The sequence below is a fragment of the Wolffia australiana genome, chromosome 3 (assembly GCF_029677425.1).
Source record: "Wolffia australiana isolate 7733 chromosome 3, ASM2967742v1".
NCBI lineage: Eukaryota > Viridiplantae > Streptophyta > Magnoliopsida > Alismatales > Araceae > Wolffia > Wolffia australiana.
This window is the reverse complement of record NC_135837.1, coordinates 22232678-22248102: the sequence shown is the minus strand read 5'-3', so window position 1 is coordinate 22248102 and position 15425 is coordinate 22232678. Positions and strand designations below refer to the sequence as shown.

Genomic DNA, 15425 nt, shown 5'->3' with positions numbered 1-15425 from the left:
CCCCGCGCCGTGCAGCGCTCTTAGCCACCCTCTGCCAGGCTGGGATCACGACTGTTCCTGCTGCTGGCTCGTTGCCCGGCTCCCGGTGATTGTTGTCGGCGCTTCGTGTTGGATCTTCCTTTTGATTGCCATCGATCGCCAGGCCCTTCGAGGTTCTTCCTTCATCCCCCTCTTATTTTTACAGTATCATTACCTTTTGCAGTACTGTCTCCCACTATCAGTTCCTCTGTCGCTCGAATTATCACGCATACAGTTAGGGATAGCCTCTTGTCGAGTGGTAGGACTTCTTGAGATAGACGATCTGATTATAGTCACGCGAGGTGAACTCTTCAGGGCGGTCAAACGCCTCTTGCGAAGTGCTTGTTCGAGAGGTTCTGAGGATCACCCGGAGTCGAGCCGGACCTCGTCGTCTGCTAAGACTTACTGTCTCGTCGCCCCACCATCGGCCCGTCCTTGTGCTCTCGACAATCTCTTAAAGCGTGCATTCATCCGCATAATTAAATTCGCACCGTGCATCCCGTTGTGACGTAACACGAGCCGTCGATCCCGGCAGGTCGTGTTACATCACATAGAGAGAAAAAGAGAGAGACAGAACAAGAGAGAGGGAGAGAGAGAGAGATACATAGAGAGAAAGAGAGAGAGAGAGAGATACATAGAGAGAAAGAGAGAGAGAGAGAGAGAGAGAGAGAGAGAGAGAGAGCAAGAGATAACGAGAGAGAGGGACAAGAGAGAAAGGGGGAGAGAAAACGAAGGAGAGAAAGAACCAGACTTAGCCGACGCCCCATGGCATGGGCCACAAACAGTTCCTGGGCCGGAGGAGGCCCAGAGGGCAGCTGACGTGGGGGATGGAGATCATGTGGACCAATGAAAAACGAGAAACAGAACTGATATCTGGACTGGATAAGGAAATCTCTCCTCATCCGCTCATATCCTCGATTAGGGGGGGAAGGGATTCTGATGATAAATAATATATAGGAGAGCTTCCTCAACAGGGTCATTCATCACCTCTCCCTCACCAAGCGCATCGACCGTATCGCAGCTCGACCAACGCAGCTCCATCGATGGCGGCGAGCATGGCCCTCTCCTCCCCCTCCTTGGCCGGCAAGGCGGTCAAGCTCTCCCCGGCCGGCTCCGAGGTCTTCGGCGAGGGCCGGATCTCCATGAGGAAGACGGCCGCCAAGCCCAAGCCCGTCTCCTCTGGCAGCCCCTGGTACGGCCCCGACCGGGTCAAGTACCTCGGCCCCTTCTCCGGCGAGGCTCCGTCGTACTTGACCGGCGAGTTCCCCGGCGACTACGGCTGGGACACAGCCGGGCTCTCGGCCGACCCCGAGACCTTCGCCAAGAACCGCGAGCTGGAGGTGATCCACGCCCGCTGGGCCATGCTCGGCGCGCTGGGCTGCGTCTTCCCCGAGCTGCTCGCCCGCAACGGCGTCAAGTTCGGCGAGGCGGTCTGGTTCAAGGCCGGGTCGCAGATCTTCAGCGAGGGCGGGTTGGACTACCTCGGCAACCCCAGCCTGGTGCACGCGCAGAGCATCCTCGCCATCTGGGCCACGCAGGTCGTCCTCATGGGCGCCGTCGAGGGCTACCGCGTCGCCGGCGGGCCGCTCGGCGAGGTCGTCGACCCGCTCTACCCCGGCGGCAGCTTCGACCCGCTGAACCTGGCCGAGGACCCCGAGGCCTTCGCGGAAACTCAAGGTCAAGGAGATCAAGAACGGCCGCCTCGCCATGTTCTCCATGTTCGGCTTCTTCGTGCAGGCCATCGTCACCGGCAAGGGCCCTCTCGAGAACTTGGCCGACCACCTCGCCGACCCCGTCAACAACAACGCCTGGGCCTACGCCACCAACTTCGTCCCCGGTAACTAACCCATTCCTCTATTCTTTCCCCGCCCCCATGTACCAGTATCTGTTCGGAGCCTCCGAATTATCTCCGATGTTGTAAATTATCGACGTGAGTTTCTTTTTATGCCATCCCTTCTCCGTGGTCTCTGTTTTTTTTCCCTCTTGGAAGGGCGAAGAGCCGCGGTTGGAGTCGGAAGATTCCACACAGATGGAAAAATCATCATCGGTATTGCTGAATAATGCTGGTCCAGATCTTTTTCTGGGTGCCCAAACCTTTGAATGTATGTTAACATAAAGTGAAGCCTATTTATGGCTGTTGAAATCTTACTATTCCCCTCGGATTCTTAACTCAAAGAAAAGTGATGACGGAAACAACCTGCATGTCTTCTTCATTACGAACTAGAAAAAATTCGATCAAAACTTCTAACCTCATTAAAACCTGTTGACGGGTGGATTTCCGTTGTTTCGGAAGTTAACTGCTCCATAAACAGATGTTTACGGGTCCAATCGGCCAAAGATCTCATGGCTTGGACTATTGACCTTTGTCACGTATCCCATTGTGCATTCTGACACCAGAGAGATCAAGCATTTCTTGTTCCAGGATACCAACGAAATTATTCCTGGTTGTTTCAATATTTGAGGCCAACGACTGGAAAGGGACTGGGTTGAACTAGGCTATTTAAAGTTTTGGTCATTTCAATATCATATAAATACATTTGTCTAGATATGTAAAAACCAATCGATACAAGTAGTATTTATAAAATAAATCAAGTACATATTATGATAGCAGATTAAGGTGTAAGACGATTAGAGGAAGTCAAAAGAACTCCGTCGTAGTGGAAACAAGAAATTACACCGCTGCACTTCACATTTTGTTTCCAATTTAAGTGACAAAGCTGTGTCTTTCTGCGTATCTTCATCAGCTTCGCCGCGAAAGGATACCATCCACAGAGCACAACATACAAAAGTCAGGTCATGAAAACCCTAATGGTGGATTGATCCATTCAGCAGGTCATAAGGGCCAATAATATAAAGGCTACGTGAGAAATTCATCAATAATTTAGTGGGCGTCGTTACGTCCACCCAAGTAGTGTAACCTCCCACATAATGCTTTGCATAACACACTGTTTTTGTGGTATATATGACTATCCTATAAACATATTAAAGCTGTGACAATCATATGCTTATTATGAAAGGTGAAAACAAATTGTGCTTAAGCACATCTATATTTTTACCAATGAGCTATAATTAAATAGGAGCGTGTTATCATTACACAATAATGCGCATTTTACCAGTTTCTTTTATATCCCTCGGCCATGGTTTATGGGAATGTTCCATATTAAGCCAGGAACATTGATTTTTTTATGGATTAGTCGTTTATGAATGTTCTTAAGTAAGCTTTAGTTCGTAATGTCCTACATTGACATGGGGAAATTGTCTCAGTGAAAAAATGACTAGGTCAAGCAATGGTCAAAGATATTTACGTACTCATAGCATCGGACAGAAACCATGCAATGAATAAAAAATTTTTAGTAGTTACCTATATTATATTAGTACCAAATACCTTCATGTCTGCGAAAATACCAGAGCTTTTTATAGAGAGTTCACTAGGTTAAATAAAAAAGTTTGACCAGAAAGTCATGGAATTTGAAGCTCTATGCACTCATCTTAGTGTTTTAATTCTTTTTTCAATGAAAATGCTAATGCATTTGTTTGAAAATACCTAAGTTGATTGTTTTCACGAATTTTCAGCCAATCATCACTGGAGTTTAAAGTGGGTCGACTCATGATCATCTGTGCAAAATGTCTGTATTTATGTAAGTAATTTAAGCAATATTTGTATAACTTTTATGAAATTATTATTAAATTACTTTTATGAATTTAATACTATATCTAATCATTTTTATGAAAACAATTTCTTTTCTAGAATACAGCAGGTGAGCCCAATCGTAAAAATTGGACCTGAAATTTTGGATCTCAGGAACATAGTGATAAATCCAAATTAAGTTTGATTTATGCCATTTAAGGTCTCCAATTTATCAAAAAATATTTCTTGTTTTCCATACAAGCACAAACAGAGTAAGGGTCGAATCCTGAGGAGTAAGTATTGAAAAGTGAATTTTAAATGTAGTGTCGATGACTGGAAGTTAAATTCGGTCAATTCATGGTCATTCATGCAAAAGCCTCTATACTATCTCATTAATTTGAGCAACCAATCAAAAACAATTTCTTATATCCATTTCTATGAAGATAGTTGCCTATTCAAATACCATTAAGTGGCGAAAACTTCAAGTGTGGACTTTAAATTTTAGATCTCAGGATAAAACTGATACACCAAATATTTAAGTTAAATTATGTATTTAAAGGCTTCTTGTTTACGCAACAATATTTCTAATTTTCTGATCAAACACATAGCGAGTAAAGACTAAATCCATAAGGATGAAAGTATTGAAAGGTAAATTTTAAAATAATATTTAATTTTCTCATTTTTATATATGTTAAAGAAACTCTAACTTGATAAAAAATATTGTGAAAGGTAATTTGAAAGAGTTGTAAATGATAATAAATGAAAAAAAATAATTTTGAAGTGGAATGGAGTAGACCGAATACAACCACTAATTAGGATAGAGATGGTGGCAGATATGAGACAACAAGTGGTGGAGTGCTGTCAAGTGATGATAATTTTATCATTTTTATGCGCCGACGAATGGTGGAGTTGGAGATGGCATGCGTGAGCAAATCACTCTGCTAATCATAATTAGGAAGGAAATCCAGCTGTGGTTTTTTAAAGCAATGGAGATGTATAGGTATAGATGAAAATACCCATAAACGTTCAGCCCAAAACCCCTCTTGGATGGTTATATATCATTGGTTGTAGTTGGAGCAATCAGATTTTTTCTCTGATCTGATTTTCTCTCTCCTCTGATCTGATCCCCAGAGTGTGTCTGGCTCCTATCTTCAAAGACTATATCCGGTACCAATTTCTTATTTATAAGAGAAAATATGCTTCACAAGTGATGAAAAGTCCTTTTGACAATTAACTGTCCGATGAATCATTCTCCTTATCATTAGTAACAAAAAAGTGTGGCATTGAATTGTGAGACCTAATTGTCCTGATCAGTCATCACTAAAAAATCATCATCCTCCAAAAAATTAAAAGCATGAGATTAGGTCTTGGATCTCTCCATATAATATTCTTTGAGATTGGATGGGGAACATTATAACCCAATCTTTTAAACACAACCAACTATGGCATGGGTTCTCAGTCAGACTGGCACAAGCCTTATCTATTTCATTCTACAGTTCTTTATGCTTACAGACAAATGGGTTGTGATGATCCCTTACTTTCAGTTTTTCTTTGGGTTGGCCAGTGCTAATTGTAAAAAGCACAAAATATAAAATTAATTACTTATCCAACAAATTTTAAATTTCTTGCGCCATATAAGATTTACCATCCATTAGCCATTGTCTTAAAGTGTCGGCTGCTGGTTGGTGTGGTAATCATAAATAACATATTATTTTAAGTATTAAATTCATGTCTTTTAAGTGTGTTTTTCCATTGGAATGATCATGAGTGCATGTTATTTATGATTAATTTTACTTCTAGTATGAATATATGATTTTTATTGATGTTGCTGTATTTTAACAAACATTTCATAAATCAGTATCATAGCAAAATCAATTTTACAGTCAATAAAGTTTAACAAAATAAATTAAAAAACTGGAACTATCATATTTTAAAATGAAAGCCTGTTTTTTCCCAATTCTATCCTGTACTTATAGAATTATTTGATGTTACATTCATAAAGAAAATAAAATTATTAGGTAGAAAATAAATCTAATATAGATATATACATATATATATCAAACTTTTTGTTTAATACTATGAAGAGTTTTAGTGTGTTTTATTAGAGTTCAATTTTTGCTGCCATGTGTTACTATTCAATTCCTCCCTTTTGCAGCCAATGATTACCATTGGCCAATCACTAATTATATCCTTCAGGGTATTCTTTTATTATTTGAACATCAATAAATGCACAGCCACTAGCAAAAATATGCCCTTCTTTTTCATAAGAAATGCAGTCTAACATTCAAGATACATGGCACTACTAAAAAAGCAAGCTATTTTATCATAATTAGAGCATTTTAACATTTAAGAAGGTGGTAAAGAGATAAACTGTGCAAAAATATTGTATTTTGGTTCATTTTTTTCAAGTCTAAGTGGCACCATGAGAGCGAATAAATATTAACCACTGTAAATTTCTTTGCATACAATTTGAGGAGATGTGGCACCCCGTGACATAATGCATGGATTTCAATGCCAATCTTTATCAGAATTTTGCCCACAGATGAGATGCGTCAGAGGAACAATATAGGATATTTGTAAAGCATTTTAAGACACACAACCCTTAAAAAATATAATGATTCTGCTCCACGTTGGTGATTCACAATGAGGAGAGGGTAAATATCAATGGCTATTAATGCTTCAACATTAAATGAGTAGTCTTGAAAGATTTATGGACTGAACTTTTGAGGGTAGTTCCATATTTACTTTCTATATCCATCTACCATCTTGGATCTGTAAATAAACCCCCTCATTCTTAACGAAGGAATCCCTAGAGTTTGTTCCTAGTTAGGATTAGGGGAGAGATTTTCTGATCGAAATCTCATTTGGGTCTGGTCTTGCATTCTAAGTGCAAAAGATTTAAGGGATGATGTTGAGATCAATAATATCTAAGATAAAGTAGTATTCAGCGCATTGGGCACCTCACAATGATGTTAGTGTGATCTCTGTCTTCTTACGACTCACATCTTCACCCTTTCCCTAGGTTATGATCACCAATAGCCTAGGCTTTTATTTTCACGCTTGCCGCCTCCAGGTCCAAGTACATCCACAAGGACATATAAATTCTTTTATGAAATTGTATGAAGTCTCATTGAGGACTATAAAGTCAGTGCTTTATAGGAAACACCACAGTCCACTATATTCATTATTTTATAATTCTTAGATAGTCTGAATTTCATAGTTTAGTGAACTTTCCTCCAATTAATACTGATGAGTTGAACTCATAGGGACATTACCTAAGTCGGCGAGCATTGCCTAGCGTGAAGAAGTTAGGCCTGTCTAGTGATTGAGGAGCTTAATAGTTTGGGTTCTTTCTATCTCTACTCTTTGTTTTCATGCACCTTTTAATGATGAAAATTAATTTATGTGGGTAGAAAGCTTGTTTAGACTCATTATGTGTACATTTGTCTCATCCTACATGCTATTAATCATTCCCACGTATGTGCATACACACCATCCTTTCTCAAAGCTCAAAGACATTTATTTATTAAATGTACAAAGACGAAGAGATCTGTCATCTCCGTCTGAATGTGGTGAAAAATCTGAGAAGGGATAGGGGTGAGGCTGGAAACCAATCACCTTTATCATTTGGTGTCTCATTAGAGAATAGACGGTGAGAAAATGGGCATTTCTCTGTAACATGGATAACATGATAAATGTGTGTATACTTCCATACATAGTTTCACATGTACGGCCCATATTTAACTTCTTTCTTTAGATGTTTTTAGTATTATTAATTTAGAATTTATCATGTCATCACTTTAATTAACTAAATATATATGCACTAGAAATGAATTATAATTTTTGCACATTATGGTTATTTATACTGAACTTCTTGAGTTCTTTGAAGTCAAGGAATTGTAGTTCTGATGATTACTCTATAGTTCCACATTGAAGAAATTTACAGGAATGGGAAGACAATAATACTTGAAGAGTTGGAGAAGTTTTGAGAGTTAAGTGATTCTCAAAAGGGGCTTGAACGGAGCCAAAGGTGTTGTGGGCCTTCAGACAGAGGTCTGAGGAGGCGGGCCACAACCTGGCATGCCGATTGGGCTCTCAAAGCCTTACAAAGAAAGAAGCTAAATATTACAAGGCAAAGTGATGAAACATGGAGAATGCCGGGATCGGTCGGCTTGTGTTACAACACAGTGAGATGGTGAGATAATATGTGACTGCAAGATGAATGCAAAGTACAATAAAGTTTAATGAGAAATGTGCAACACCTACTGATAAGCCGAAAATAGGGGTGAAAATTACGCGAGTTTTCAGCCCTTGTCGTTAATGAATTTTTGGCTTATGCAATAAAATTTATAAAAACTCAACTTAAGGCGTATAGTGATAAATACGAGTGTCGTCAAGGAAGCTAGTAAGAAATTTATTTTGGTGATATTTTTGGTTTTTAATTCTAATTAGGGTGAATCTGATCTTCAAGGAAGATCCACTCACTAATTAGAAGAGAAGGTTAGAAAGGGGGGTAGAAGAGATGAGATGAAAAGAAGAAATGTGGGCTCTAGATTGAATTAATTGATCCAATTGGATGGATCAAAGAATTCAATTAGAGAGGTTGGAAGAAATTTTTGATTTAAGTTTTGGTTGGTTTTGAGAATTTGCTAAATCAGAAATAAAAAGGGAAATCTTAATCTCCTAAGAATTAAAACTAAAATTTTTAGAGTTTTCTTTTGGAATGCAATTGAATGCCAAGGTAAATCCCTCAATTTCTCCTCTCAATCCTAATCAGGGCTTGTACATGCCTCTCAAGCCAAGCGATTTAGAAGTTCAGATCAGAATAGAGATGAAGAAACAAACAACTTAACCTAATTCATTCAAAATGCATAAAAGTTCAAATACAATCAAGGAAAAAAGTACCAGATAACTTGATCCAAGCTAGAGCTCCTCCCTGTCTTGCAGCTGTGATAGAGCACCATCCAGAATGAGCCCCTCCTCTCGAAATTCAGCTTTTATACCTAGGTCACATGGTGAAAATCACCATTTTACCCCCATTTAGTAATTAATTTTTATCTATCAATGTAGGCTAGATCTGAATGATCCAACTGTACAGATAGAGAGAGGGGATCAGGATGAGCAAATCCATAAAAAAATCATCTCAATCGGACTTCAGGATCAAAAGTTATTGATAAATCAATTTTAACCAATTTTAGCCATTGGATTAAAGTTTGATTTATTTAATAATACACGCCATGACGTGTCGACAGCCCATTGGCTGCGACGTTTTAAATCTTTTTTGGCGGATGCTCTCTCGTGGCGCCACGTACCCCCTGCGAAAAAAAAGAAAACATAAGAAAAATCGAAAGTGCGAAAAATGCATACGTATTGTTGTGCGCCTTTGCGTGCATCTGGTCGCAGGAAGACCCACTGAGAAGTCGCCACGTCACCCCCCGTGCGAGCGCTTCGCATGCGCCGCACGGGAGGTGATCTTACCGTCCGCACCCTCTCTTTCTTCAAAATCCATTCGATCCGCATCCGACGGCCACCGATGCGCCACATCGCCCCTGCCAAGCTTCTTTCCGACTTTTTTTTGCGCGAAACCCCTTACAAATCATTCTTTTGCAAATAAACGCCGCTTAAATGTATTTATACATATATCGTTTTTGCCTTCTCTCTCCTCCGATTTTCTCTAAAATATTAAAACAATTAAAAATGGAATTGCAATAAAACCCTGAATGATTTTAAATAGGATCTTTACGCCTGCCGTGGCGACCGAGAGCTGTTTTCAGGGTCTTTTTGCAACGAAACGTTGCAAAAGGCCTCGAAAAGTCTAGAAATTGCATAAATACATTTTCCTCTCTTATAAATATGCTCTTTTTTAATAGAATAAATGCATTTCTTCTTGAAATAAATCCCAGAAAATTCCTAAAATTCGTAAAAAATTCTAGAAAATTCCCTGATTCATTCCCATGCTGATAAATGTCGAAACAAAATATTAAATATGTCATTTTAATTAAAAAATAATTATTTTGAGCTTCAATAAATCCTTAAAAATTCATATAATTAACAGAAAATTAGGGAAAAATCAGAAATTACTTGCAAACATTATTTTCATGCAAATATATGATAACAGCCCAATTTTAAGCTCTTTAAATGCATGAAATCATGCTAATAACATGAAATTAAGACTGAAATCAGGGTGTTATCACCTGCTGACTAAGATGACGAGCAATTAAAGGACCGAGAGTGGACTAGTCCACATCAGACTCCCAATGACTGGTCCGACCAACTAGACGTACTAAGTGGTGAAGGACATGTGACGTCCAACAGCCTCCACTACCTCAGTTGATAGTGAACTTAATCACTACCTCAAGAAATCCCTACCTCTCGACAAGTAGGTGGCTAGTCCTATATTTCAATGTTAATACTAGGCAGAGGTGCACATAGTGGAAACGGCGCTGAATGAAGTTATATACCACAAATTTAAATTAGAGAAATGCATGAACCTGGCGGTGTCGCTGACCCCAAGTGTTCTTGGCGGCGAGCGGAGAGGAAATTGCCCTAACAAAGTAGAGACAATGGCAAGAAGGAGATCCACGTGCTTGTTGCAGGTCATGCGTTCTCAAGAGGGTGTTTTCCTAAATCTTCTCCAAGAAGCTCTAAGAAAGCTCAGAAACTCCAAGAATCTCTAAGAAGACTCCAAGAAGCTCCAAGAAAGGTCAAGAATGGCATTCTTGGAAGGTTGTCCAACCAAGAAAAAGATTCTTGGGAAAGCGAGGTGGACAACAGCTGCGCGGGATGCCCGCATGGCGCTGGCTTGCAGGGATCGAAGCAAAGAGCGTGCGTCTTGCAGGCCGGCGGTTGGGGTAACACAACTTTCTTGAGTGATCTCCACGTGGTGAATCTAGCCGAGTGTGGGAAAAGCTCCCCCGACGTCTATCTAGAACACAGTAAAGATTAACTCCCAAAGGGAGGAGGCGGGAGCCAATCAAACAAGACTTTTCAATTTTCAATTAAACTCCAAGGCTTCCTTTAGGCATACCATCCCTTTATATAGGAGAGGGTGGATGCCTAGGTGGAACTGAAATAGGGAAAACCATCTCATGACATGATTTCCCCTGAAACATCAAAACATCATGAAAGAAAATGACTATGGACGAGCCCAAACACGGTGGCCGAATCCAAATTGTTCAGAAAATAGAAATACAAGAAAATAAATACATAGCTCACACTCATTGATGATGTCGCGTACCTGAGCGAGAGTCGTGGATGTTGGCTCGAGCTGCACGATGAGGTCAATTGGCGTTATGTGGCTTAGTCAGTGCGATGGTCCCCCATCAGGAAGCTCTCAACAAATGGAGAAAAAGAGGCAAAACCGCATGAAAAGAGAATAGAAAATGCCAAAAGGAGTATTATAGTCATTCTTCCAATGTATAAATAAACTTTTCCTCCCTCATTTTCCCTCATTTTGGACGTTCTGCAACAAGTGACTGGCCAGCAGGACAAGGCATATTTCTGAATCCAGGTTGCTCACCTGCTTGATGCAAATTTATTGAAGTTTTCACTCAACCTCAACTCTTGTTTGGATTCAAAAACACCTCATCATGGTAAAATATAAGGATACAGACTTGAGATGAAGAATTAAAGGCTCATTAATCTTACATTTAAATTATAGGAGCTTAGATTTCCATTTTCCCATCATTGTCTCTCCATTTCCCCATTAAAATAATCACTTTTCACTCTAAACACTCATTTTCCCTACTTCATCTCTCTAGAATCATTAATTTCTCACTCCAGACCTTCAGACCTATCCCAAGTTCATGCCCTCAATATTTCATAAAAAATTTCCTTCATTTGCACCTTCGAATTCCATCTCAACCTCCTTTTATCCCCTTCTTCATTTTCTCTCTCTATCTACTCATTTTGACATTTTCTCTCAAAAAACTATTCATTTCTCTCCCTAAAATCTCTCCCTATCTCTCTAGACCCTCACCCATATCCATAGTTCATCCCCTAAAAATTGCCTTCATTTGCACCTTAAAATTCCCTCTCCAACACCTTATACACCCTTTATTCATTTTCTCTCTCTATCTCCTCATTTTGACATTCTCTCTCTACAATAGTTTATTTATCTCTCTTAAACCCACTTCTGTCTCTCGCTAGATCCTCCATCATTCCCCACATCGAATCCCAAAAAAATCTGATTGAAAATTAATTTTATCCTTTAAAAAATCATTTTTATCGTTTGTCGCCACCGTCTTGAGGTGTCTTGCAGCGTGTGTGCAGCAGGGGCAACCCTCTGCCCGCCAGTTTATGTGCGGGCAGCGTGCAAGACTGCTGGGGACACGGTAGTCCTGTGCAGGAGTTAGCCAAATGGTCCATGTCTTGACCATATTAGGCCAAGCCCAATAAGGCTTAGCCCATTTGGATAAGTCCTAACTTAGCCAAATTGGGCTGACCCACTAAGCCCAGCCCTATATATGCCACACCAGGCCCCCCCAGCCTATCCAGTACACCACCACCTCAAACGGCGCCGCCGCTCCGCCGTCGTTGCTGCTCCACTCCATTCCGTCGCCAACGCCGCCATTGTCGGCAATCCCGGAGCAGATAATTTCTCTATATTTCTAGTTTTTTCTTTGTATTTCTGTTTCAATTTAAATCATAGGAAATTATATAAATTAACTAGAGTTCATAAAAATCCCCAAAATTATATTTCTCACTTTGAAACTCATTTCCTTCATTCTAAGCTGGAGAAAATTTCTGAAATTATATTTTCGTCTTTCTGTGGAACGATCCCTTACTTTCCCTATATTAATTATAGAGTATTTAAGTGGAGATTTTTATAAATATTGTTGGTTAAGTGTGAATTAGAAAAAGTACATAAAACCTCTAAATCTGGAGTTATCAAACATCTAGTTGAACATGACCAATCTAATCTTTTGAGCCTATTCTCCAGTCATCGATTCATACAAAAGCATATTCGCATATATTGTCATCCTATAGTATTTCATGACCTAATACAAAAAAGCTGGAACTTTATAAAAATCATATTGCATAAAGTAGGATAGGAGTTATATGCCTTATGTTTTTTCCCCCACAAAACCCAAAGCTAAGGAAAAAATGAAGGCACATATCAAAAACAGTCAGTAAAAAGGATCAAGTTTATTCATCCACATCTTCTCGAATAGAGTGGATAATATTGTGCATGCTCAGGGAGATGGCCATGATAAGCCTAAAATTGGTATGTAAAATAGGTCTTTATTTTGATTTTTAGACTTATGTAATAAAATTTATAATAGCCCGTAATCACTAAATACTATGTATAGAGCAAGCAAGGGGTCGAACCATAGGGAGGCACTGATGGATCACGAGATCTCGCTCTATCAAGGATGACACTGAAGTCCGTGTTGTTGCCAGCGACACCGCCAGCTCAAGCCACGCCAGTACGGCACGCCAAAGTGAGGGGTGAAGGTATCAAGATAGTTTTGATTTTCTCGGGCCACTATCCTTGCAAAGGCCCTTTTCCTTTCATCTTTTTCCTTTAAAACCCTTTTCTCCTTTTGTCTTGTTTTCAAACATTTGTATTAGTGGTCTTAAAAGGGGGCCCCTTTCCTAATGGGCCACCCCCTCTTTTGTCCCTCCTTAGGGCCCATCACACTCCCTAGATAATGGAAGGAGAGGGCGCCCTAAAGAGAAGACTTTGTGAATTTTTGGAATAGAAAGGGTAGACCAGCAACCTCATGAGACAGACGGAAAAAATTTAAAAAAGGTGAAAAAAGAGAGTGAGAGAGGAGGACGAAACAGAACGTGGCCAACAGCTGTCGCCCATTCCCCATTCCACCGAATCCCTTTCTGCCATAGTCCCATTCTGTCAGAAATCCGCCGTCGAAACCCTAGTCCGCGCATGCGCCATCGCCGTCACCCTGCGCCGCTCGACTGCTCAAGATCCGCCAGTTGGGACTTCAATGTCATCCACCATTCATCCACAGGAGGGAAGATCAACGCCACCGTTCGGTCGCCAACCTCGTGAAGAACTGCGCCTCTAGAACCTAGGTCGGCCAATGCTCTGCCGTTGGAGCTGCAATTGCAAGTGATTGCAGCCGCCGACAATCGTGACCCCAACATGTGCTCATAGCTAATCGTGACTGCAGCGCGCCGCCATCGCCGATCACGGTCGTCGCCAATGGCAGCAGCCGCCGTCGAGCCGCATCCTCAACTCGCGGTTGCTGGCCTAGGGTCCACGGCCTCTCATCCGTCCTCGGCCTCTCTCGGCCGCTCTCGGCCGTCCGCAGCCACCTTCGGCCGCCCAGGGCTGCCCTTGACTGCCCTCGGCCAACCCGCCGCCGCCGGACCTCTATAGGCCTGTCCGTCGCACCTCGTGCGTCAACCATAGGCCATCGCGCCGCGCGCCGCCATTGCCTGCGCCATCACTCGAGCCGCGCATCCGGCGCCATTGTTGCCGCCATCACCCGCATCGCCGATGCGCTGCTATATTGTGTGCTGTCCCTGCACACGCTCCATAAAGCCAATGTTCTGCTCCGTGCCTGCGCCGCGGCAAGCGCCAATTGCGCTGCTATTCACTATGATAGTCGCGCACCATGGTCCACGCCGCGCATCGCCACACTCCTCCTTCTAACTCTGCTCCTGCATCACCGTTCATGAGCCACACCATGCCACCAATCGAGCGATGCGTGCCCCTATGGCATAGCTTTAGTGACCTTGACACGCATACGACTTTAGGGCGATGTTCCCATAGATACCTCACTCGTCTAGCCCCAATTATTTATCTTTGTCGTATGCCCTTCGATTGCACCCCATCCTGCTCAAGATAGAGTAGGTGAGAGGGTAAACAGACACGAGCGTCCAACGAGTGTCTTCCCTAGGCGGGCCGAGCCTCTTCATTGCGTGAGCAGCAACAGATTTAATATGTCAGCGCCATAGACTCCTTTGTTGCTCTACGAGGGTAAGGTAGTCAACCTCACCGTCATCGGTCTCTTGCCCCAGAGCACGGAGCTCGGTGAACCCCACGAGTTGGGGCTTGCATGTACCGTCACTAACGGTTGTCATCGCATCCTATAGATGCATCTCCGTGAGGTCCACACCGACAAATGGCGTCTTCGGCGATGTCCGCACTATCTCCCAGTATCCAGGTATCACCTCGGTACACCTCGGGATGATGTTAGCAACATCGTCCTGCATCAGACACTTTATAAGAATTTTTATCCTATTTGAAAAGAATTAATTGAAGACTGAATTAATTTTGCATTTAACAGACCATAATTATGTTTAATTTTTTATTATAATTAATCAAAATTGAGCAAATGCTTAATTTTGATCTTAATATTTTCGTTCAAGTCACTCTAGATAGATAGGCTAATTTTCATTCTTATATTAGATTAGCTCGGATTACCAATATTCCAGTCATAATGGTTTATGAAGCCAATTTTTATGTATTAAAATTGGGAATTAATAATCAAGCAAGAGATTTTTAAAAATCGGACTTCAAGATGGAGGAATTTTTAGATAAAATTTTGGATATACGATTTTATATATTGAATCAAATTTTCACGCAATCAATTTCTAAATATACAGAGAGAAAGTAGACAAATTAGCCTAGAGAGTGCAAGTAGAAGAATTTGGGGGAAATTGAATTAAAGATGAAAGTTGACCCGAATCTAGAGATCTAAGAAACAAAATGGGAGTAAAATCAATGTAGAACTAAGGATTAAGAGTTAGATATTGAATCAAAATCAAATTCCAATGCTAATAACCATTCAAATCAACTTCAAGGGCA

General features: G+C 41.2%; 1 protein-coding gene across 1 annotated transcript; it reads left to right on the top strand.

Moving 5' to 3' along the window:
• The first annotated feature begins 983 nt into the window (after positions 1 to 983).
• LOC144701321 (chlorophyll a-b binding protein 40, chloroplastic-like) lies at positions 984 to 1968 on the top strand. Its single transcript, XM_078573112.1, is given in 2 exon segments — positions 984 to 1688; positions 1690 to 1968. Coding segments are annotated over 2 exon segments (801 nt in total). The 5' UTR covers positions 984 to 1061; the 3' UTR covers positions 1864 to 1968.
• The last annotated feature ends 13457 nt before the right edge of the window (positions 1969 to 15425 follow it).